Genomic DNA, 24,568 nt, shown 5'->3' with positions numbered 1-24,568 from the left:
TCTTAGGGAGATGTAAAAACATTTTATATGGAGAACAGTTTATATGAATTAGCTGGCAAATGAATATCAATTCACCAATCTGATAAAGATGATTTATTTTGAAGCAAAGATATCATAAAACTAGAACATTTAGGCTTAATTAAAAAGATCAGTTTCAACAAAGCTTCTACTACTGCCACAAGTCTTGGGGAAAAATACTTCAGATGAAATTAACGGTAGTTTCAACATGACACTTTATTTAGTAGAACAAATGCAAAATCTTATACATACAGCAGAGAGCAGGTCTGTTAAGTCAAATTTCACAGGCCTGATTATAATGAGACAAGAGAAAGATAAAACAGGTGCATTTATATATCCTGAAGAAAAAGAAGAAAATTATATCATAAATCATATATCAACACATCACACTGCTGGATAACACGGTTTAAACACACACTGGCAATTCCAGCACCGATAGCTACAGTAGATGGCTACAAAATGTTATAGGTTCATAAATATAATATAGTTTGAATACATTTGCCTTAGCATTTATTTTATATTTACAGAGTACATAATATGAAAAATACCTTTCTGACCCCCAGTGCACAGCAGTTTGGTCTTTGATTTCAGGTTTTAATGAGCTGGGAGAAGATCTGTGAAGCTGAAAAGATGACATTCCACATTCTGCTACACTTTGTAACTCAGTGTAAAAATAGAATCACAGACTTAAATAATCACATTCAAATTAGTTCTACAATGGCAATGCTTCAAGTATATAAACTGACAAAAGACATAAATAAAAAATGTTACACCAAACAATTGTTTTGTTTTATTGATGCCTCCATGGCTTCTCTAAATGCTACCAAGTCTGATTATAAAATGAATAATGATGCACCATATAGTAGAAATCATGTAAAATTTATTCTTTTTTTTTTTTTTTAAACCAAAATACCCCAAGCACATGAATGAAAGTCCCTACAAATACCAGTATTACTTCTATTTTCAAAGACTGAATGGCATGAGACCTGCTCACACCTTCACTGAACACTGCAGCAGCCCTGCTCACACAACCAATAATGTTCACTTGGGGTAGAAGGTGTGGTGAGGTTATTTTATACTATAGTGTTATGAGATTACTTGGGAATAAAATGTCAGTGTTAAACTCATAAGTACCATCCTCACTATTTACAGACTAACACCCAGACCTTCAGCAGATGTTGAAGAGTATCTTTAACTTTCCTGATAGCAAACCCTGTTACTACTGCCTGTCATCTCTCTTGGTGACTATTTCATTAGGAATTAAGGCTTAAGATGTTTATAAAGTGCTCTGCATGACACTCAAATCCAGCTTGTAGTTTATTGGTTGTCCTAAAGTCATATGCTACAAGCATACAACAGGTTCCACTCCAGCCCAAAGGGTTTATTTACTGGTTGAACTAGTCTGTTGAGGTCTAAACAGGCTATATTTAATTCCCAGCACTCATTTGTATCTAGAATCAAGACAATCACAACACAACATCAGTCTAACAACTCTAATTAAGTGACATCGTAAACTTTCATTATACTGAACTCACAGAGGATTATTGTTAGCACATATGTTTTCTACCAGTGTCAGCTAAAACATTTGAACATTTTGGCACCTTTGCCTGATCACCGTAACGCTACATTTCTTGACCCCGTTCATTTTACTGTACCATGTAAAAGTATTGATGCTCCCTGAACATTTTGCACAAACTCCAACGTGTTTTATTTGGGATTTTAAAGAGATAGACCATCAGAACGTAGTGCATACCTGAAGTATAAGGAAAATCATACGTGATTTTCTATGTTTTACAGATAAAATTTTGTTTTTGGCTCCCCTAAGTCCACCTTTCACTGCAATAACAGCTACAAATCTTGACTGGGTCAATTTAACACATTAGTAGTCTTTGACGTAAACCATCTCATTGAAGCTGTAGGGGTTTGTATAGAGTCGCTGTCCCGCTGGAAGTTAAAGCAATGGCCCAGTCTCATATCTCTTGCAGCCTCTAACAAGTTCTTTCTCCAGTATTGTCCTGTATCCAGCTCCATCCCTCCTCCCATCAACTCTGACCAGCTTCTGTCACTGCTGAAGAAACATGTCCCCACAGCACGATGCTACCATGATTGAGGCTTTCACAGAACAACCACTGAGATTAAATTACACACAGGTGAGCCCTGTTTCCACTAATGTGGTGTTTGGTGGGGGGGTTCACAGTTTTCCACCACTTCGTTTCGGTCAGTCAAATAAAATCTCATTTTTCTGATGTTGGTTGTAATGTGACAAAAAGTGAAAATGGTCATCTGCCATGAACACCTTTGCAAGGCATTGTTTGTAAACATCTTGGCACTTCTGCCTAAACATCATCTCACTACATTTCATAGTCTCATTCATTTTTGTAAAATGTTGAAAAAAACAAATGCTGGGGAAAGAATGGTAGCTGAACAGTGAGGCGTGTTTTTACCATTTTATAGATTAGAAAAGCAAGTTCATGTAACTATTCTATTCAAATGGAAGGAGATCAAAACTACTGTTTATCACATGTCTGAGAAGCAATAAATTACCCTCTTTAATATAGCTTTTTATATCAGAATATACAAAATAGTTATTTAGAGATGTATATATTCTTTAAAAAAGTATATCTTGGGAGACTTCAGGGTTATTAGGACCAGACATATTTGTAAATGATCATTTTATTTACTGATATTAGATGTTCAACAAGTCAGCACCAGTGCACATTCATACAGAAACACTGGGTTGGATGTTTATACTGTTGGAATCAGACAAACACAGGAAAGATTTTTTTTAACTGTACAGCTACACTTCAGTCTCAATCTGCTGAGGTTGCCATGTTTTGCTTTGTTATTGAGGTCACATAGTATCCACTTGTAACTTTACCAATTGTAGATGAGGCTACAGTGTTTCCGCTGATACATTGCATCATGTCTGGCTTTCAGGCCAAGTGCATTCTGCTGCTTCAGACCAGGGTACCTGGGTCTGCACTCGGTTCCTTTGGGGTTGCCTCTTGCTTTTGTGGATCTGGTGTCTCCTGAAATAGAGAAAACTCCATTGACCTGTCGGGGGGCCAGAAAAAAGAATACAAAAATACAGTCAGTACAGAAAACCCCAGGGGGGGGCAAGACAATTCAACATGTTGAATATCCCCAATTTGAGGTCGGAGTGGTCCAGACGTCCATCCAAACAGACCACTCTTAACACACCACACACAGCAGAAATGTCTCATAAGATTATCTTTAGAGCTATCACAATAATCAGGGAATGTCGGAAGGGGACGTTCAGGTGAAAAATCGGCATAGAAATCCTGCCTTGTGAACCAGGCATAAACAGAAAGATAAAAGTAAAAACTCTTCTGCTTCAACTGGATCCTCTAGATGTGGAGGAGCAGCGGCTCTACTCCGAGCTCCTCCCTGATGGCCGAGCTCCTCACCCTATCTCTATGGGAGTGCCCGGCCACCTTAAGGAGGAAGCTTATTTCAGCCACTTGTATCCAGGATCTTGTTTTTTTGGTCATGACCCAAGATTCATGGCCATAAGTGAAGGTAGGAACGTAGACCGACCAGTAAATCGAGAGCTTCACTTTTCGGCTCAGCTCTCTCTTCACCACAACGGACCGACACAGCGTCCCCATTACTGCGACAGCCGCATCGATCCGTCTGTCGACCTCCCGCTCTATTCTCCCCTCACTCATGAACAAGATCCCAAGATACTTGAACTCCTCCACTTGAGGCAGGAACTCCACTCCAACCTGAAGAGGGCAAGCCACCCTTTTCTAGTCGAGAACCATGGCCTTGGAGGAGCTGATCTTCATCCCAGCCGCTACCAACCTCCCTAGTGCATGCTGTAGGTGTTGGCTATAGGGGGCCAGCAGGACAACGCCTTCTGCAAAAAGAAGAGACGAAATCCACTTGTCCCAAAACCAGACCCGGATGCTCCCTTGACTGTACCTAGAAATTGTGTCCATAAAACTTGTGAACAGGACCAGTGACAAAGGGCAGCCCTGCCGGAGTCCAACATTCACTAGGAACAGGTCTGACTTAGTGCCGTCAATGCGGACCAAACTTCTGCTCCGCTTGTACAGAGACCAGATGGCCCCTAATAATGTGTCCCTCGTGGTGCCCTGCGGGACACAGTCGAATGCCTTCTCCAGGTCCACAAAACACATGTGGACCGCTCGGGCAAACTCCCATGAACCCTCGAGTACCCTGCAGAGGGTGTAGAGCTGGTCCAATGTTCCACGCACAGGACAAAAACCACACCGCTCCTCCTGAAGCCGAGGTTCGACTATCGGTCGGACTCTCCTCTCCAATACCCTGGCATAGGCTTTACCAGGGAGGCTGAGGAGTGTGATCCCCAATAGTTGGAACACACCCTCCGGTCACCCTTCTTATGAACGGGGGCCACCACCCCGGTCTGCCAGTCCAGATGCACCTTCCCAGACCGCCACGCAATGTTGAAGAGGCATGTCAACCATGACAGCCCCACAACATCCAGAGACTTGAGGTACTCAGGACGGATCTCATCCACCCCCGAAGCCTTGCCACCATGGCGCTTTTTAACCACCTTGGTGACTTCACCCTGGGTGATGAAAGAGTCCAACCCCAAGTACCCAGCCTCTGTTTCCACCAGGGAAAGCGTGATGGCAGGATTGAGGAGATCCTCAAAGTACTTCTTCCACCTCCCGATAATGTCCCCAGTCAAGGTCAGCAGCTCCCCACCCCCACTGTAAACAGTGTTGGCGAAGAGCTGCTTCCCCCTCCTGAGGCGCCGGACGATTTGCCAGAACCGCTTCAAGGCCAACCAGTAGTCCTTCTCAATGGTCTCACCAAACACCTCCCAGGCCCGAGTTTTTTACTCTGCCACAACCCAGGCTGCTGCACGCTTGGCCTCACGGTACCCGTCAGCCACCTCAGGAGTCCCACAAGCCAACCACAGGTGAAAGGACTCCTTCTTCAGCTTGACAGCATCCTACTGCCGGTGTCGAATACGTCTGACACAAAAACTATAGGCCATGATCACAAACAACTAAACTTTAAGCTGTCCTTTAAATAGTAGTGTCTTCAAGTTTTACTCTGTCGTTTTTCAGATTCATTGTTGGATTTTAAATCCTTAAATTCATTTTAAACAGAACCATAAAAAAAAGCATTTGCCCCCTAACAGATTTCTTCAATATTTGCTTTTTGTCACAGGGAAATCTTTTGAATTTCTTTACATTACCCACATTAAAGAGTTTTCCATCATGAATGACCAGTTCAAGGTCCTGCTACAGCAACTCAATCAAATTATGTCCGGATTTTGACTAGGCCACTTCAAAACCATTTTTTGGGAGCGGAGATGGGTTTGTGTGTGACCTTTGATCATTGTCCTGCTGCATAACCCAACTGCACTTGAGCTAAAGGTCACAAACTGATGGCTAAACATTATCCTTAGGATTTTTTACAAAAGAGCAAAATTCATGGTTCCCTCATACTGTACTATGTTTTGTCCATTCATGAATTACGGCTTTCACAAAGATTCACTGTAGTCCCAAAGCCTTACAAAAGGGGTTGTAACCCTTTCTAGACTGATAGATGTCAGTAATGTTTCTTATCTCTTCCTGACTTTCTTTCGATCAGGATATAATGTGTTGCTTTTCAGATTTTTTAGCTTATTTTTTCAGCTTCATCCTGTTAAGTTCCATTCAGGTGATTTCTTGATTTTGCCAGTCTGGCTACTGGCCTAGGTGTAATTAGTAAAACTGAACCAAAAGCCTTTTAATCACATTCAATTCATGAATTAACAAGGAGGCAATATATATCTACACTGGACTAGGCTAATAAACGAAATAACCATGGCAAAACTGAATTTAAAATTTACTCGGGTTATGTTTGTCTCATTAAAATTTGTGTGATGATCTGAAACATTTAAGTTCAACAAAATAGCAAAAACAAATCTGTAAGGTGGGAAATAGTCTTTCAGAGTACTGTGTGGAACATATTTTTACTCTGTTTCATTGTGTGTAACTAAGAGGGAATTCAAAGGAGCCAACTAGGTCTGAGTGACACTGCTTTTGAAAAAGAAACTACTAAGAGTCTGGATGTTGGCATGAGGCTGTCAGTGGGTTCATAAGTTTATGCTTTTTAAAAAAATGCCCACAGAAAAATAGTCACAGTTGTAATAGAGGATGATAGATCAATTTTCTTGGGACATAGTTAGAATAACAGGACCATAATCTGCTGTACAACAGCTAAACAAATATGACATAAAAAGGTCAGAATGAAATATCCAGACTGGGTTTAAACACACACACACATCCGTGTTTTACTATCTTTATGAGGACTTTTCGGTTACTTCCATTAACTTCCATTCATTTTTCTTGATTTTTAGTGCCTAACCCTGACCCTAACACTAACCCTAACCGTAACCAGTTAATACCTAACCCTAACAATAACTCGATTCATACCCTAGTCCTAAATCTAAGCCCTGCCCCAAGAACGGAATTTGAAAAAGTGAGGACCAGGAAAATGTCCTCACTTTGTCAAAATGTCCTCACTGCGATAAAAATACGAAAAATGGTTCTCACTCAGCAACAAGTACAAGAACACACACACACACACACACACACACACTTCTAATTTTAATAAAAGAAAAGTAATTATCTCCCCAACCAACAAAACTCACCAACCCTACCTCTTTAGAAGAAAGAAAAATCATTGATGACTAGCTCCTAAGTCAATGATCCTAAGCGTTATAAACTCCAGTCACCATTAAACAGGTGATTAGTGGTTTAGACAGTCTGTTTTTTTCTCACAAACAAAGAAAAGTCAACAAGCGCAAATCACTCAGTGAAAGTCACAAATGGCAGACATCAACAATGTGCTGCAGATTTATGACAAGACACTCACTGTTAAACTCAGGGTAACCTGCTGCATGTTTAGCACGCTTCAAAATGCTTTTACTGAAAAAGTGATAGCATATGCATTTAGTTCTGGCATTTATTATGTTTAAAACTCCACTAATGTAAAAACACAGGTAACCCAGAAATGTCACAATGCTGACATTTTTATGGATTTTTGTCATTTCGTAAGAATGTTCAGCACTGATGTCATAAATCACAGCCTTTCAGAGTTCTTATGTCAAATAACAACGCCATGTTAATGAACATCTTTGTCTTCTGCTGTTATTTCAGGAGGACAAAGATTTACATGCATGACTGTTCATGTGCAGAACTGATGCGGACATTTGGTTTTTATGTTTTTAAAGTAGTGACTGCCATTGCAGGCATTGTTTTTGGTTCCATTCAAAAACCAGCACCTAAATTCTTTGCACCGCAGCACCTAAAGTTAGGTAAAAGTATTGAGAGCATTTTTACTGAAACAGAATGTTGTTTATGAAAATGTTGTATTGATCTGTTCATTTTACATAAATTTGCATAAATGTTTTTGACAGAAAATTCCAATGAAATGAATCAATTAGAAATACAAGTGTACTGACCGTCCATGCAAGGGGTGACCATGGAAGCTTGCTGACTGGGGTATTTGAGACCTTTGGAGGTTGGCTGGTTCCCCTTGAAGGGACTGGGCCTGGTGCACCAGAGGATGGGGGTGTGAGAGCCGAGAGATGCCTGCTTCATGGCCCTTTGAGGCAGTAGGAGGGTAGCCAAATGCGTTCCTTAAGTACCAGTCCCTCAGTCCTTCCAGGGCAAGAGCTTTATGTAGGCTTCTTGTTGAATCTTCTGGAGTGGGAAGAGAAAACTGCGGGGGCCTACGGCCAAAGGAGGGCCCAGAAAGCTCAGTCTGATACGGGAGAAGATTCGGAATGGAGGATGTGGCACTGCCAGTGGCAGGAAGAGGGGACTCATATGCTGTTAGCAAAATGCCATCTGGGGAATGTTGCTGCAAAGGAATAAAAGGCCCACAAGATTTGGTCCTGGTGACTTTGACCCTACGGAGCTCAGCTTGGGGTCCTCTGAGGACCATAGGACTGTAAGGACTTGCAGCACTGGGAAGGTTGACCTGGGAATGGGAAAATCCATTTGCATGTGGAGGCACTGCAGCAGTGGAGGAACGAGGAGAGGACATGTCTTGCCAAATTCTCCCTGTGGACTGGTATAATTGGTGCTGCACCTGCATCCTCTGCTGTTTACCCCAGATATAGTCCATCAGTAGTTCATTGTAGCCTCCGCTGGCTGCTCTGCCACCCACTGACAGACGCAATTTACCCTGATCAATGGAGCCATCAGCTTGACTCTCAGGGCTAGCTAGTTGAATTTGTCGCAGTTTGCCATCAGTTAGGGTCTCTGAGCTCTTGTATGGCCCCCCCCTCTGAGGCATACCATTTCTAGGTCCAGGATCATCCGGCAGGCTGGATCTATCCAGGAGGGCCTCAGAGCTGTTGCTGCGCCTTGCTCTGGAGCTATAAGGGCAGCTTCGACGATCAGAAGAAGAGCCCTCCTGAGCAAGTGGAATCATATATGGCACATCCAGACTGCCAGACCACTGCTTTAACCCATTGCTACCTGATGCTTCTGACCTTTGGGATAATTAAACACAGAAATGTAAGAAAAGAACCAAAAAGACAACTACAGAGATAAAGACGCATGAATAAAACAGTTTTAGTAGAAACTACGAAAGGTACTTCAGTGGGAAATTGCTGTTTAAATGCCTAAAATCTAAAGAGGAACCATGCCGATGATGGCAGCTAAATTTAACAGTAATCATTACAGCTCTAGAACTGTGTCAAACTACTTATCACCACATTGAATTTACACCAATCAAAACTGAAAAGAGCTGTTCCTTTCCTTCATATTATTCTTTTATAAAGAACTCCAAGCGTCTCCTTTAGGTCCCACTTTTTAATCTATACATCCTAGTTTTCCTCCTTCTCTCTCAGTCCAACAGAGACTTTGGTTTTTATCACTTTTAGAACTAATTAGTGTAATGCATTACTTTCTAGCTTCTTTAAGAAACCCATGGCTCCACTATAGCTAGTTACAAATTCACCTGCAATAATGCTGACAAGGACTAGAAACTAAGCTCACATCACACCATTTGTAAAATCCCTGCATTGGCTACGTTTGTATTATAGAATTGATTTTAGGATGCTTTCACCATTTTTTTTATGTTATTAATCCAATAATTTTCTTTTGTCTTACAGGTATTTCAGACCCATCAGGTTTTCTTAAAGGGGTCTTTTGGTGGTACCTCAAATAAAATTGATGGTGAGGCGTTATTTTCTCATCATGCCGCCTCACCATGAAAGAGCCTGTCTGAGTAGCTGAGTGTGTTGATGTTTTTCAAAGTAATTTAAATACTTACTTTTTTAGCCTGGATTTTAATTATTAGTCATTTATGTTTTCTAATTCTATTTTATTTATTTAACAACTTCATTAAGCTTTATTTGACATTTAAGTGTACTTGATATTATTTTGGATTTTATGACTTTAGTCTACTTAATTTATTTTTATTAATATGTTTTTTATTTAATTGAGCTCAGAAATATTCATATTTAATCTTTAATCATATAATTTTACCAACATGTTTGCTCTGACTGGAAGTAATATTAATGTTTTTGAGTGGTCCAGTCAGGGTCTTGAATCAGATTGGTGGAGGGAGCTGAAGATTAAGGCAAGGGCTCTTGAGCTACCATCCTGTAACTTTTATATGTATCTCTTCTCCATCACAACCTGAATCAAACTGCTGAATGGTCACCAGAATTTAGTCATTTTGCTCTGCAGAGGCCTGGCAACGAGCCGTTCATTCGATTCAGATGTGTTTGCTCATCGCAAAAGATGAATTGTGAAAAAATACCAGTAGAGATATGCAAACAGCTGGTCAAAAACATGTTTGATTGCTGTAATGCCAAATAAAGGCTTTTTCAATGATTATTGAGAATAACAAATAGCTTTTCACTTGCCATTTCTTTTTAAAATAAAAATAAAAGTTCCTAAATGATACCTCTTTTACATCATCTCATCTTTTATTGGATGCCTGTGTCATTTCCAATCAGAAAAACATTTCTGGGTTAAATAAAATAACTTTACATCCAAATCTGCCAGGGGTATGACTCATTTTAAATCTAACTATACATTTTGAGTTTTTTTTTAAATATATTTTACCATTTATTTTCTGTCTTTCCTCAATTTCTTATTTTGTTTGATTTGTCTAATATTTTTTAAACATTTTCAGATTTACTTGGTTTGGCTATTTCTAATGCATTTTTATGTCTCTCCATGTGTTTTGAAACGTTTGTATCACAAGTGCTTTTCAAGAAACAGTTAGACTGAATATCTCAGAAGCTGTAAAGGTCACAGAATACCTGACATGAACACTGATTGGAGCAGTTCGGGCCAACAAGGGAGTTGCTGGAACACTTCTACCTTCAACATTAGAAGCACTTCTGGGTAAAGAGTGAGTTGGGCTGAAAAAGGCAACAAAAGATGTTTGTAACCAATATTATCGACCGACAGACAGTCCAGGCTGGCAGCAGTTCTCATATGAGGTGACACTTAGATAATTACCTCACAGAGCTTGTGACCGAGTTGCGACGTGTCCTCATTTCATAGTAGATCTCCACCGGAGAGAGCTTCCTACTGATTCTGTGGTCAGGGCTGCCAACAGTGAGCCGGGGCTGAGACAGGGAGCGTTGGTCAGCAGCCACGCTGGGTGAAGAATCTTTTGAGGAGAAAGACAACAGCATATCATGTTAAATTGCAGAATACACACCGATGAATGCCAACCATTTCTAAGATATTTAGGCAGTGTAAAACATTTAGAGAAGAACATTTATGTGCAGTTGACTCACCATTGTCATGTGATGTTGAATCTGACATAGAGCTGGTACTTTCTGACATCACAGTGTCCTCTAAAAGACAACAAGGAGTTCAGATCATGGACAGACTAGCCTAATTTGATGATGCTTGCTAAACACAATAGAAAGTTAAAGAGTTTTTTTTTAATTGAATTTAACATTGCCATTTATATTTATGCCCTTGTACAGTGCTTGCAAAACAATTCATTACTATACATTTGCTCAAGCTAAACTGCAAAATTAAATGTTTTTATTTTACATATATGTGCTAGACCAACACAAAGTAGTGTATAATTGTGAAGTGGAATGATACTGATACATGCTTTTGTATTCAGCAAATTTAATCTGTTAGCCCAAAATAAAGTTCAGTGCCACCAACTCCGTTCAGGAGTCACCCACTTAATAACTAGAGCCGAAATGTTTGTACTTTAATCTTAGTGTAAATGCAGCTGTTTAGTGAAGGCCTTGGAGCTTTTCTAAGAAAACATTAGAGAACAAACAGCATCATGAAGACCAAAGAACACGGCAGACACGTCAGCAATGAAGCTGTAAAGAAATTTAAAGCAGTGTTAGGTTATAAAATAATATCTCAAGCTTGGAACATGTTACAGATCTCCAGTCAGTCTACCCTACATAATGGTTAAAGGTAGTAGCCATTCATCTCTACACTTCATAGACTAGAGTCCAAATATGTTCTAGATATGCAGAGTGTGAATGCATGATTTGAAATATTATGTCTTACCAAATATTGCATCCAAGCATGCATTGCGATTGGCATGTTGCACAAACACAAGTTTTGGTGATTGTGATTCCATATATTGTGCAGCTCTAGATTAGATGTGAAGCATTTTCATGCAGTAGAATGGCTCAGTCAAAGTCCACACCTTAATTCAATTGAGAATCTGTGGCAAGACCTAAAGGTTGATGTTCACAGACCCTCTATATCGGATTCAACTTAAACTATTTTGCAAAAATGAATAGGGATAAATTTGTGTCTCTAGTGCGTAGAGCTGTTAGAAACATATCCCAAAAGACTTGTAGCTACAATTGCTCCTAAAGATGGTTCATGATAGTATTGACTCAGGAAGGCTTAATGGGCTTACAATTTTGATTACCATATGTCCATTCACAATAATACACTACAGAATAATACAGTGTCAAAATGTAAAAGATTCAAGGGTATAAAAACATATGCAAGGTAGTAAATGCTTAAGAAACAAGGGCCTGCACCTGTATGACACCCCCTATGGACTGTCCTCTTGCTATTTAGGCCATTTCTGTCTGATTCTGAGTGTCTGCATAGAGCGCCGGTGAAGATTGCCTTCATCTGCTTTCTTTGGCCAGAGTCATCCTGAAGGCAGAATATAGCCGTCTATGTTACAACACAAGCACAACAGTTCTCCAGCTGATGTGTAAACAGTATTGATATTCAAGGGGATGGCTTACCTCTGCCTTGGTGCTCGGCGCCAGGCCAGATCTACGCTGCACCAGTGGGGGTTTCTCACCGACCTCCAGGGGGAAAGCACGTGGCAACTTCCCAGTCAGCTCCTGTAGAGGACATTTAGTAATGCCTGTTTACTTGTTTGAGATGTCCAACAAGCTACATGTAAATATATCAGCCAATCTGGTAGATTGTCTTACACACTACAATTGCAACAAATCTGATGGACTGATATAACTGTATATAAACTGTAATCTGTGGTGTTAGGAATAAAACGCTGCAGAAGAGTAGCAGTTCAAACATCTGTGATGAGCTACTCTGCCAGCAGAACAGTTTCTGAATCCACAAATAGGTCCACTGAGATGAAGTGACTCACTACACATCCAGCTGAAAATAAAGGCATGTGTTAAACAGCTGTCAGAAAAGCGGAGGAAGCTGTGACTTTATTAGCATGTCCTGAAAGCCTCTCAGGAGTATTTAATTTTGCAGCCCATATTTGAGAGAAACATTTTAGCAAGTTGCTCCATGAATCCAGGCCTTAAAGATTGTGAGGTACAGAGAGTGAAATTATGCAGGTAAACTGAACATAAACATAAATGATAAATAAAAAACAGCACACATCTTAACAACAGCAATACAGTAACAAGGAAGAATTAGGACACCCCATTAAATACATTTACTTCTTCATTAAGAAATGTTCACAGCTGTCAATCTCATTTTATATCTCTGGAAACTTTATTGCATGTAATAACAAAAAATAGGATCAATTTCAGAGACCCTATAGCATATATTCACCCCCTTTTATCTGATTCAGGTCACTGTGAAACAGACTGTAGGTCCTTGGAGGATTTACTTGTATGATTTGGGCCATTTTTACATTCAAGTTTAATTTTTGTTTTACAAAGGGCCTCACATTTTCCTCAAGAACCCTCTGATACATGCTAGCATTCATAGTAGATCCTATGATGGTGAGTTGACCATAATCACCTTCAAATTATATTTGATGTATAACGCAATTATTAATCCACCGTTAAGGACCACTTTTTTCTTTTTCCTTTCACATCATATAACTCGATCTACCGAGATCACAGGGCTTGTGGCACTTATAAAGGTACATGACTTGTATTCTATGTGGGAAGATGACAAAATGAAGTCCCTTGGCTAAAACTGCGTGCTCTGGCTGTGTCAGCTTCCTATCAGACACATTCCACACCCGCTGGTTTCAACTATCCTGAGTGGAAGATGCCTTGTCAACCTCTCTGGTAACTTCTGATGATTCTGTACCAAGGGTGGCTTTCTGCTGTAATCTACAGAACTTGCTTTGTTGTCATACTTTTGTCCTCTCATGTTGGGCTTTTTCAAAGAAACTGGAAACTTCTTGTGTGACTGAGGTAGGAAGAAGTACTGAACGTTTCTGTAGGATTTGGTCAATTCTGTGTGAAAGTGCCTCAATGGTGAGATTGGCCTGTCATATCCTCTCATTAAGTAACTTGTTCTGTGGCTTAAGAAGGATCAGTTTTGTTCTATGGCCTACACACAGTGTTGTTTGAGGTTTAAACAGTACAAACCTCCCTCAAAATGTTCAGTAACAACACTCCAATCATGTGCGCCTGAGCTAAAATCCTTGTTTATTTTCAGTCATTACAAGTGGGACTATATGTGGGGTATTCTAATTTATTCCTCAATTGAAATAGCATTTATGAAATTTTACAGAAAATGTTAAAAGGTATTTTCTTCATTTTTAATTGCTTGGTTATATTACTTTTATTTTTCAGAACATACCTGAAACTGATTAAATATACAGGCTGTAATAGGGTTTCCTATTTTTACAAACAAATGTATATAGAGTAAGTTTAATTTTTTGTATCTTGACCTACATTTGGTATGCTGGAAAATTGAAATGAAAGCTACTCACTGCTTCCTGCAAACACACTTGTTTAAGCTCCCCCACCCTGGCATTGAGGAGCGCCTCCAGGGCCTGCTTTCTCTCCTGCAGAGCTACAATCCTCTCAGCCTGCAGTTTGCTGTCCTGGCAGCCTTGAACATCTGCAGACCACAACAATTGTTAAGGATTGTTGGATAACAAGCAACATTTATGGAAAAATCAATCAGATTTTCATATACAGTCCCATCAAATCATTGTTTTTTATGTTATTTTGCAGTTTTCTTCTAAGTTTTCTCATTTTCTGATTAGAGTATCTGGCAGCTGTGGCGACACCATGTGAACAAAAGGCATTCACAAAAGCAGATGTTTTTTCAGCTGACTGTTCCCATGAGAAAACTTGTCAGAAAAAAAGAAACAAGCCACTAAATTTCTTAGGCCTTTTCAAGCTTGTCCAGGTATGATAGTATGTTTTTCTACACAGTGAGATGACATTACTACTCACCAGGAGTCCCCAAACCCATGGATGTTATCAAATGTCCTTTGACCTCCATGCAACGTAACTTTGGGGACACAACTCACTCTCCCAGGCACACCCTTACCTGATGAAGACAGATTAGGGCTTATTTGTACCTGAAAGGCATGTACAAAGATATTTAGAGGTTTCAGTTCTTTCCTTCAGTCTGACCTTGCAGCCATCTGTGGTCTTGAGGTGTGGAGGTAGTAGCATTTTTTCCAAATTAGCAGTAGATAAACATGGGTTAGGTCTTGATCATGGGAGACAAAAAGGGAGGCACAGCACCTCTGCTCAGATGGCTAAAGTCAAATACTAAAAGAGATAAAAGAAGTAAACATTAATATTGTTAAAGAAAGAATGTGGCACATTTCCCTGCTCCTTCAGGTATAAAGACTTTACAATCAAACCACATAAGTAAAAAGCATAAAGAAAACCTGTGGTTAATATTGCGGTAATTCCTCTGTGTACTGTAATTTTAGGGGCAACTGCAGGCTCGAAAGTTAATATCTCTTTTTAGAACTTGACCCAGCTTCATAATTATCTGAGTTCGTTGGTCGTAATAAAGTCCTTTGCTCATGATACAAACTACAGAAGCATTCGCTGAACATCCAACCTGAGATTGAATTACATGGACTCTGTGTACAGTCTCAATTTGTTGCAATACACTTTATTGAGGGGTGTTACATTAAAAGGGGACCCAAAAAAAATGCATGCCACACTTTTCAGATTTGTATGTGCTAAAAGTGTTTTAAAAACTGTATAAAGATTTATGCTACACTTTGTGTTGGTTCGTCACAATAAATCCGAATAGAAATATTTTTGTAGACTAAACGCAAAACCAATTTGTAGCGTATCAAATTAATTAAGTCTGATAATAATATGCATATAAGACAGTCTGAAAGAATTACTCTAAAATTAGCACTCTGCCACAATTGGCAACTAATTAATTCGCTAAAAGAGGAAATGAGACAGGATAAGTAACATTAATAATGTATGGAGTGAAACTGAGAAATGTATTCTGTTAATAGTTTGTTCACATCTTGAAGTTAGTGGTACCAAGAGGAGAGAAGAATCAGAGAAACAGAACCAAGGTAACTGAAAACTAGTTGGTGGAAACAATAACAAAAGCAGGAGATAAATGATGAGAGTCAGTTTGTCTGCTCCTCTCTTGAATTTTAAATCTAACGTTTCTGCTTTTTCTCTGCTGAGACAAAAAGATTCTAAAAATATTTTAATTAAGAAAAACATTGAAACCTATGAAGGGTATTTTTGTTGTCACTGAACTGCAGCAAGTATCGTTTTGTGTTACCATGTAGCATATGTGCAGAAGGAACAAAGCTTCGTCTCCAATATCCAACAGAGACCTGATATCCAAAAATAGTGATACCATTTTCTGCCAAAACCCTCTTACTCATCCCTACTCACAAATCGCTGCCATAAACAATCATCCTTCTGTCTCTTTGCCAGTGGAATAAATCCTAAAATGACTCCCTTCAACCAACAAATCCACACAGAGGGCTCTTAAGGGCTGGATCACAATTACCGTTCCTAAGACTGTTTCTGCCAACACTGCATCTTTGAAAAAGAAACATTTATCTATCAGTTAGTCAGAGCAGCTGCCTCGAAGCTGTGCTCACAATAAACCAGCTCCTTTCTTGTCTCGGGCCAGTTGGATGGGGTATTCTGTTTTCCTCACTTGAAATGCTTCAGCAGAGTTTGTGTTGGCCTCTGTCCTGGAAGTGAACCAGTAACTACTGTTTGCTTCTGTATGCGTGAAAGACCCCCCCCCCCCCCCCCCATCCCATGCATGCCTGACCTCCCATTGACAGACAAGTGGGAGCCTTTCACAAAAACATGTGGCAGACTTACGACTGACACTCAGACAAAAGCTCATCACATGAATCCTGTTAGACAATAAGGAGTCTATGACGATCAGATTTTCAGTGCTAATCTAATGAACTGGGAGGGATTTTTACCTGCAGTGAAAAATACACTGTCACATACGTTCCCCGATGGACAGTAGAACCACTAAAAAAGGAGCTCGAGGAAACACATTTGGTATTCATCTGCGCAGCTGAACGCTGGAGCCAAAAGGTTGCCATGCCTCTTAAGAATTGCTTTGTTGTGCCACTAAAACATTTGCTCAAACATTTGGTGCCTTTCTCAATAGAAATCTTCCCACCATCTTGACCAGAAGCAAATATTACTAGCAACTCTGCTTGTGTTCTTTCAACCCATGGATTTATAAAGAAAAACACTAACACACCTTCCTCTCAGTAAATGAAGTAGATCCAGTAGTACAATTTGCACTTTAACACACTAACTTTACAGCTTTTGGCAACATACAACCATTAACCTAATTTATTTTGTTGGGATTTTATGTGATAGAACAATGCAAAATAGTGTATAGTTGCGAAGTGGAAGTAAAACTAAACATTTCTTTAAAAAATTATAAATAAAAGTTTTGGACTGCATTTTTAATTACATAAAGGCATCTTTTTGGTGCTAATTTGGCAACAACAACTAGTTGCACTGTATTTTATTTAGAAGCATCAGAGTCTTGGGCACTGAATACAAATGTATGCCACACTTTCCAGATTTCATTTGTAAAATATGTTGGAGGTTGGTGGTTATAAAGTGGCAACTTGTGAAAAGGTTTAAAAGGTCTGACAACCTTTGCAAGGAAACGTACAGGTCCTTCTAAAACAAATTAGCATATTGTGATAAAGTTAATTATTTTCCATAATGTCATGATGAAAATTTAACATTCATATATTTTAGATTCATTGCACACTAACTGAAATATTTCAGGTCTTTTATTGTCTTAATACAGATGATTTTGGCATACAGCTCATGAAAACCCAAAATTCCTATCTCACAAAATTAGCATATCATTAAAATGGTCTCTAAACGAGCTATGAACCTAATCATCTGAATCAACGAGTTAACTCTAAACACCTGCAAAAGATTCCTGAGGCCTTTAAAACTCCCAGCCTGGTTCATCACTCAAAACCCCAATCATGGGTAAGACTGCCAACCTGACTGCTGTCCAGAAGGCCACTATTGACACCCTCAAGCAAGAGGGTAAGACACAGAAAGACATTTCTGAACGAATAGGCTGTTCCCAGAGTGCTGAATCAAGGCACCTCAGTGGGAAGTCTGTGGGAAGGAAAAAGTGTGGCAGAAAACGCTGCACAACGAGAAGAGGTGACCGGACCCTGAGGAAGATTGTGGAGAAGGGCTGATTCCAGACCTTGGGGGACCTGCAGAAGCAGTGGACTGAGTCTGGAGTAGAAACATCCAGAGCCACCGTGCACAGGCGTGTGCAGGAAATGGGCTACAGGTGCCGCATTCCCCAGGTCAAGCCACTTTTGAACCAGAAACAGCGGCAGAAGCGCCTGACCTGGGCTACAGAGAAGCAGCACTGGACTGTTGCTCAGTGGTCCAAAGTACTTTTTTCGGATGAAAGCAAATTCTGCATGTCATTCGGAAATCAAGGTGCCAGAGTCTGGAGGAAGACTGGGGAGAAGGAAATGCCAAAATGCCAGAAGTCCAGTGTCAAGTACCCACAGTCAGTGATGGTCTGTGGTGCTGTGTCAGCTCCTGGTGTTGGTCCACTGTGTTTTATCAAGGGCAGGGTCAATGCAGCTAGCTATCAGGAGATTTTGGAGCACTTCATGATTCCATCTGCTGAAAAGCTTTATGGAGATGAAGATTTCATTTTTCAGCACGACCTGGCACCTGCTCACAGTGCCACAACCACTGGTAAATGGTTTACTGACCATGGTATCACTGTGCTCAATTGGCCTGCCAACTCTCCTGACCTGAACCCCATAGAGAATCTGTGGGATATTGTGAAGAGAACGTTGAGAGACTCAAGACCCAACACTCTGGATGAGCTAAAGGCCGCTATCGAAGCATCCTGGGCCTCCATAAGACCTCAGCAGTGCCACAGGCTGATTGCCTCCATGCCACGCCGCATTGAAGCAGTCATTTCTGCCAAAGGATTCCCGACCAAGTATTGAGTGCATAACTGTACATGATTATTTGAAGGTTGACATTTTTTGTATTAAAAACACTTTTCTTTTATTGGTCGGATGAAATATGCTAATTTTGTGAGATAGGAATTTTGGGTTTTCATGAGCTGTATGCCAAAATCATCCGTATTAAGACAATAAAAGATCTGAAATATTTCAGTTAGTGTGCAATGAATCTAAAATATATGAATGTTAAATTTTCATCATGACATTATGGAAAATGATGAACTTTATCACAATATGCTAATATTTTGAGAAGGACCTGTATATGTCAGGAGGAGAACATGCTGTGCTGGTATAGCATCTTCAACCCTGGACTGTGAGATATCTTTTTTTTTTTTTTATTCCAACTGAGCTCCTGGTTTCTGTAACTAAATTACTCCAGTCCGTATAGGTCTGCTGTGTGTAACAAGTATAAGATAACTTGACTTTAAACAATACAGTCAGTGTTTGTTGCACTTCAGTGTGTAATTATATTAGCCTGGTTGTAGCTCAGAGTGTCGTGTTTATGAGATTTTGGAGAAGCAGCAGAAAGATTGGAGGCCAACTATGAGAAGCGACTGTGGCTCCAGTCCTGTAACCAGTGGGTTGCCAGTTCAAACCTCCACTCTGTCCATCTCAGTCACTGTGTCCTTGGGCAAGACACTTCAGAGGGCCCAGTGGCACCCATTGTATGGCAGCCCCACTTCTGTCTGGCCCAAAGCAGCTGTAGCTACATTGTAACTTACCACTGTCAGTGTGTGAATGAATGGTTGGATGACTGATTGTAGTGTAAATGCTTTGGGATCCTCAGGACTTGATAAAGCACTATACAAGTACAGGCCATTTACTATAAACCATAAAAGAACAAAGGACAGCCAGTTTTAATCCTTTAATCATTACAATGTCTAAAATACACAGCACCTGACAGGATCAGTGGCTACACTCAGGTGCTAACTGTTCAAACATCTGGTTTGCAGATGTGGGCAGGTACAAAGGAACCGCATTCCAAAGGGATGCTGGTGGGACAGAGGGCGGGATAGTGGATAATCAGATGAAGAGTCTCAGAGAGCAGCATCAAAGAAAGGATCGCATTAAACGTCGATAGTAGAGACCTGAGCATCAAACAGATGTTGACTCTGCATGTGTAGGGCTTTGAGTAATGATTTAGATAGCACTCAAGAGGCTGTATTAGTTAAACATGAACTGTGATCTGAGTGTGAGCTGCCCTGGTGTAGCACGGAACACACAAATGTAAATGAGAGATTATTACAATATTCAACTCCGATGGTCTAAACATTGTATCTTCGTCTTAGGACTAATACACAAGAGGTTATAACATTGACAGTAAGGCTTAACTCTCCAACACGTACAGCTTTATGCAGTTTTATTCCTCGATGAACGTGATTCCAATCATTCTGTTTCCCTGCTTTGTTTTTTTTATCTCTATTTATAGAGAACTTTTCATAAAGTCAAATGTGACACAAACAACAGTACAACAACAATCAGCAATCCCACCAGAAACTGATCAGCAAAAACAATTATTGTTAAGTAACTAGAATAAAATGTCATTAAAGTAAAAAGCAAGTAGTTTACTGAAGACTTCTCACCTCTCATCCAAAAGGCTTCTTGAGATCTGTTCAGAACTGAAAGAAAAACATCTGGATGAGAAGTGAAATGTCTTCAAGGAACAAGAGAAGTTCAGTTTCTTTCTATTTTAGCACTTAGGGATGAAGTCGTAGGAAAACTAGATTAAAAAGAGAAATAATATTGACATTAAGATCAAATTAAAATGCAACTGAACCAAACCTAAATAAAGTTAAACATGCCTAAAATCTGATAAAATATATAGATGCACAAATAAATTACCCAGAGATCAGAATCAGTCATATTTTCCTCAAGTGGCTCTGGTCGATGATCAACAAGCAGTCAACTCTGATTTTCTCCTCCATACATTAAATACAGCAAAACTAAGAGCTCCCACCAATTTCTGTCAAGAGATGGATCAATACATTTTTTTGTTTGTTTTATATAATTAGAAATGCATTGTCCCAGGCCGTGCTGAGCAGCTGACGTAGGACAGCGCAGCTGGAAGCCTTCGTCCAGCTCGCTGTGGACAGGTGAGGCTGGCACCCTCATGTTGACTGATGGTGTTGACACAGCTGCTGCTGTTATCAACCTACACATGGTAACCCCGGGCAGCGGTACCATTTCACACCTCCAGTTAGACCAGTGTGAGGATCCCAGAGTGTGTATAGAGCTGTACAACGGGTGTAGCTTCAAAACAACCGTGACAAAGATCGCAGATCTGAACAGCAAACAGTGACTCCCCTCCCTGTGCCGCCTCTGCTTGTGTTTGTCCTTTGAACCGAGGTCAGACACGCAGCTCATTCAGTGTGGAGGATTTAACACTGATCAACCCCCACCTGAGGAACCCCAACCACAGAACTTCGCTCAGTCTTATGGGAGGTCAGGCGACCCCACTAAACCCCCTTACAAAATAATCTCCGGATGCACCATCTGTACCCATGATATACTGATATAAAACACAAGCAGCACAAAGGAGGCTCACACTGACCAATCACAGAGCTCCTTTCACTAGCCTCGACTCACCTTTGCTACCACCAAGGGCAAAACATAAGAGATGCTGATTTGAATCCACCTGGAATCTGCTATTGTAGGGTGGGGGTAGCAATAAAGAAAGGAATGTGCTTCTGTAGTCCAAGGGGATTATTTCCACACATTTTTCCTCCACTCTATACACCTGGAGGGACGCCTGCGTGAATTCCAGAGTGTTTCTACTCTCAACGCTGGCTGTAATCCTCTTTGTTGATTTTGGAAACAGCTCGGGGCTTTTGTTGCAGTCAGATTTATGAAGGCCCTGCAGTCAGATGCTTTACTTACACGCACATACAGTAGACAATCTGGTCTGATATTTTTCCCCCTTCTGTTTATGCGCTTTTGTGAATTAAAGACAAAGTAGATTATCCTTTTGCTGACAAGAGTACCACTTGATAAGGTCTGGAACTTGGTTCCCCAAGCCTATTTTCTTTTTAAATCTGTGCAATTGATTCTGTGAGTTGGATTTAGAAAATGATGGATCCATGTTAGGAGAGGATGTGTGACTTTTACCAAATCACTTACTTTAGTTGTTACAAAAACAAATAAAAAAATATGAAAAGAGCAGCAATAAAAACGTAACAAAAAAAGGATAAATAACCTCTATAAAAATGAGCTGGAGACTGAAATTGGTCGACTCATTGCAAGACCAGACCCTGTTCGTTAATAAAAACATCCCATCTGGTTTTGATCATTAAATACACCATCGCACCACCAGACTGAGCTGACAACACCACCCTTCCACATGGAAGTTGTTACAGAGGAAGGAAGACTCAGTGCGCCATTTTCAGTGAGGTGAGGTGAGGTGAGGTGAGGTGAGGTGTTTAAAATGAAATCAGAGGAGGCACAAGAGCTCTAAGGAACTGTAAACTGTATTTTCTACAGATGCATGTTGGCTTTTCCTTCAGGCTGCGTAAATAAATGTATTAGGGAAAGGTTGCTCTCTTTTACCCATTTGATGACCTGGAAATGCTGGGAGGAAATGCTTTATAACTCTATAGGGAATGCACACCTGGTAATGCTAACGGCATTAATTGCCCTAAAAGTGAAGATGCAAAAAAGTGCTTAAAATGTAATTTCCATCATCACATCTTTGTTTTGAAATATTACTGAAATCCTGTATGAGAGAGAGAGGTGTGATGCTGCCTCTGGTCCTAATATTTATAATTAATCATCGCTCACAGAAAAGGCTTCTTAAAATGAATGATTTAACAATCTAACATAACAGTCATAAGAGCTTTTTGCATTTAAATATTAAATTAAACACAGATGCCATTTATTTTTCAAACGATCTAGTAGAAAACAGTTGAGAGCTACATTTTGAGGTGTGCAAAAAAAGTTGTTTTGAAGTATTATTTTTTTTCGTTTACTTACTTGTGCATTTGTACAGGCTCCTCTGTCCCAGACAGCATTGTTTTTGCATTAGTAATGCCAAGACAGACAGCTCTGTAATTTGCTTTGTTTTTTTGTTTTTTAAAAACAATGTTTTGTACTCCCGGGGGGAAAAAAAGTATTGTTAATACTGTTCTAGTTTCAATTTATCCAGAAAGTAGAACAAAGTAATTTGGTTTTTAGTTATAGTTCTTAAAGAGAAATCTGAACGGGCCTAAATCAGAAGCAGGTCGGAGCTTTACAAAATCTATGATTAGCAAAAATAAGGGTAATACTTCTTTGGATAGAATTGTACATTTGAAAATGAAACAGAAATCTCTAAGGAGTGCTATAGTGAAGTGACACAACCCCACATTTGAGGACACAAGGGAAGAAATAAAAACACAATTATGTATTGGGTAAATTCGCAAATTTAAAAGAAAAAGTTTATAAAAAATAAAAAATTTGAATAACAACATGATCTCACCAAGAGTTACAGCATTATAAATTAGTGTAAACAAAATTTTGCAGAGACTAAAAAAAACCTCTCAGGAATTAAATAAGTTGACTTCTGGTTTGTACTTGAAAACATGGTCGGACTATATGGTTCTTTACAAAAAGGTAGACTAAGCACTTTTTTCTTATGACATAAGTTTCGACAGTCTGCCATAGCAACATACCTGTGATAAGGATGGATCTGCAAACATCCCACTTAAAGAGTCCAGATGTTTACCAGAAAACAGGAACAACAACCACTTTAAACAATTCTTTCTAGCTCCAAGTAAAACCATCTTTGAATTCTGAAAACAGAGAGGTGTTTCCCCTGACACACAAGTAGATGACCCAGAAAGCTCTGACTGACCAGCAACAACTTTTTATGCATTAGCTTTTTCACATCCCAACAGGCCTCCCTGTTCAGGAATCTGTTAATAACAGGGCTTAACGTGCATGCTTGAGCACAGGCAGCACTCATTGGTGAAAACAGTGAAACATGTGAGAGACAGCAGGATCAGGATCCTTTTGAGAATGCAGCAACAGGGAGAAGTTGTATTCCCGACGAGCCTGACACAAATGTGTACTCCTTTACGGCACCCGATTATATTCATATATGGATGCAGTCCGCGCATTTCCTGCCTTTTAATAGCTGTACCACACGCAGATGAAAAATCTTTGGCCTTATTCCATTCAGTCCTTGCAATCAATGCGCAGACGTGTCATACAGCAAACAGCATGTGCTCCCCTATTAAAGCCCGGCTTTTCAGGCCGACAGTTACCCCGCATTAAGACACCAACGCCGGCTCCTTATGAGCCACACAGGACTAATTAATCCAAGCAATAACATATCGCAGGTGTGTTTTTAAGACAGTCTAAAAACAGGACCTCTGCTCTTTTTTTCAGCAGGACTTTTGTTGACGTCGGCTTATATTTTAATGCAAAATTTATAGGCAGACTGTCAAGGATATACCAATACGCCCAAGTCAGGATGAAAGAGACATCTTGGAGCTGAAGCCCTTACCAGAGAGCATGACCAATGCCTTCGAAGGTCTCCGTGGTCCTTTTTTAGCAAAACCAAGCTGGGCAAAAACATTGCTACGCCAGACGTAAAGACGAAACCCCTTCTGCTAGAAGGCTACAATTAGCAGAAGGTGCGAAAATTCGTCGCACGCGAAAAAAAGCCTTTCTTTCATGGTAGCTCCGCGTGCCAATTGTAATTCACCAGCAGCCTCGCGACCTCCGCTGCGTCGGAGCCGCGCGCATCTCAGTCAGCAGCGTCTCTTTTCCGCGAGAAGAAAGCTCCCCCTTCTACCCCGACTGAGGAGCCGCTATTTTCCCCAGCCAGCTGAGGCACCACTGTCACAACACAGAGGCCCCTCCTAGATGTTACATGCCTCCGAATATACGCCAATGATACTAAAGT

General features: G+C 40.2%; 1 protein-coding gene across 3 annotated transcripts; it reads right to left on the bottom strand.

The window, feature by feature from the left end:
- Window positions 1-215: 215 nt before the first annotated feature.
- On the bottom strand, window positions 216-24,494 carry ccdc120b (coiled-coil domain containing 120b). Of its 3 annotated transcripts, XM_047348385.1 has the most exons (12): window positions 24,167-24,494; window positions 20,271-20,306; window positions 14,816-14,956; window positions 14,633-14,729; window positions 14,161-14,291; window positions 12,251-12,352; window positions 12,035-12,155; window positions 10,799-10,858; window positions 10,515-10,668; window positions 10,313-10,414; window positions 7,490-8,527; window positions 216-3,072 (listed from the first exon to the last, which is right to left on the bottom strand). In XM_047348385.1, the coding sequence occupies exons 4-12, from the start codon at window positions 14,679-14,681 to the stop codon at window positions 2,976-2,978; spliced, it is 1,854 nt and encodes a 617-aa protein (XP_047204341.1). In that variant the 5' UTR covers window positions 14,682-14,729; window positions 14,816-14,956; window positions 20,271-20,306; window positions 24,167-24,494; the 3' UTR covers window positions 216-2,975. The 3 variants fall into 3 exon arrangements, with proteins under 3 accessions (XP_047204341.1, XP_047204340.1, XP_047204342.1); XM_047348384.1 differs by lacking the exon at window positions 20,271-20,306; XM_047348386.1 differs by lacking the exons at window positions 14,816-14,956; window positions 20,271-20,306.
- Between the last annotated feature and the right edge of the window lie 74 nt (window positions 24,495-24,568).

The sequence above is a fragment of the Girardinichthys multiradiatus genome, chromosome 20 (assembly GCF_021462225.1).
Source record: "Girardinichthys multiradiatus isolate DD_20200921_A chromosome 20, DD_fGirMul_XY1, whole genome shotgun sequence".
NCBI classification, from domain to species: domain Eukaryota; kingdom Metazoa; phylum Chordata; class Actinopteri; order Cyprinodontiformes; family Goodeidae; genus Girardinichthys; species Girardinichthys multiradiatus.
This window is presented reverse-complemented; position numbering and strand designations above follow the sequence as displayed.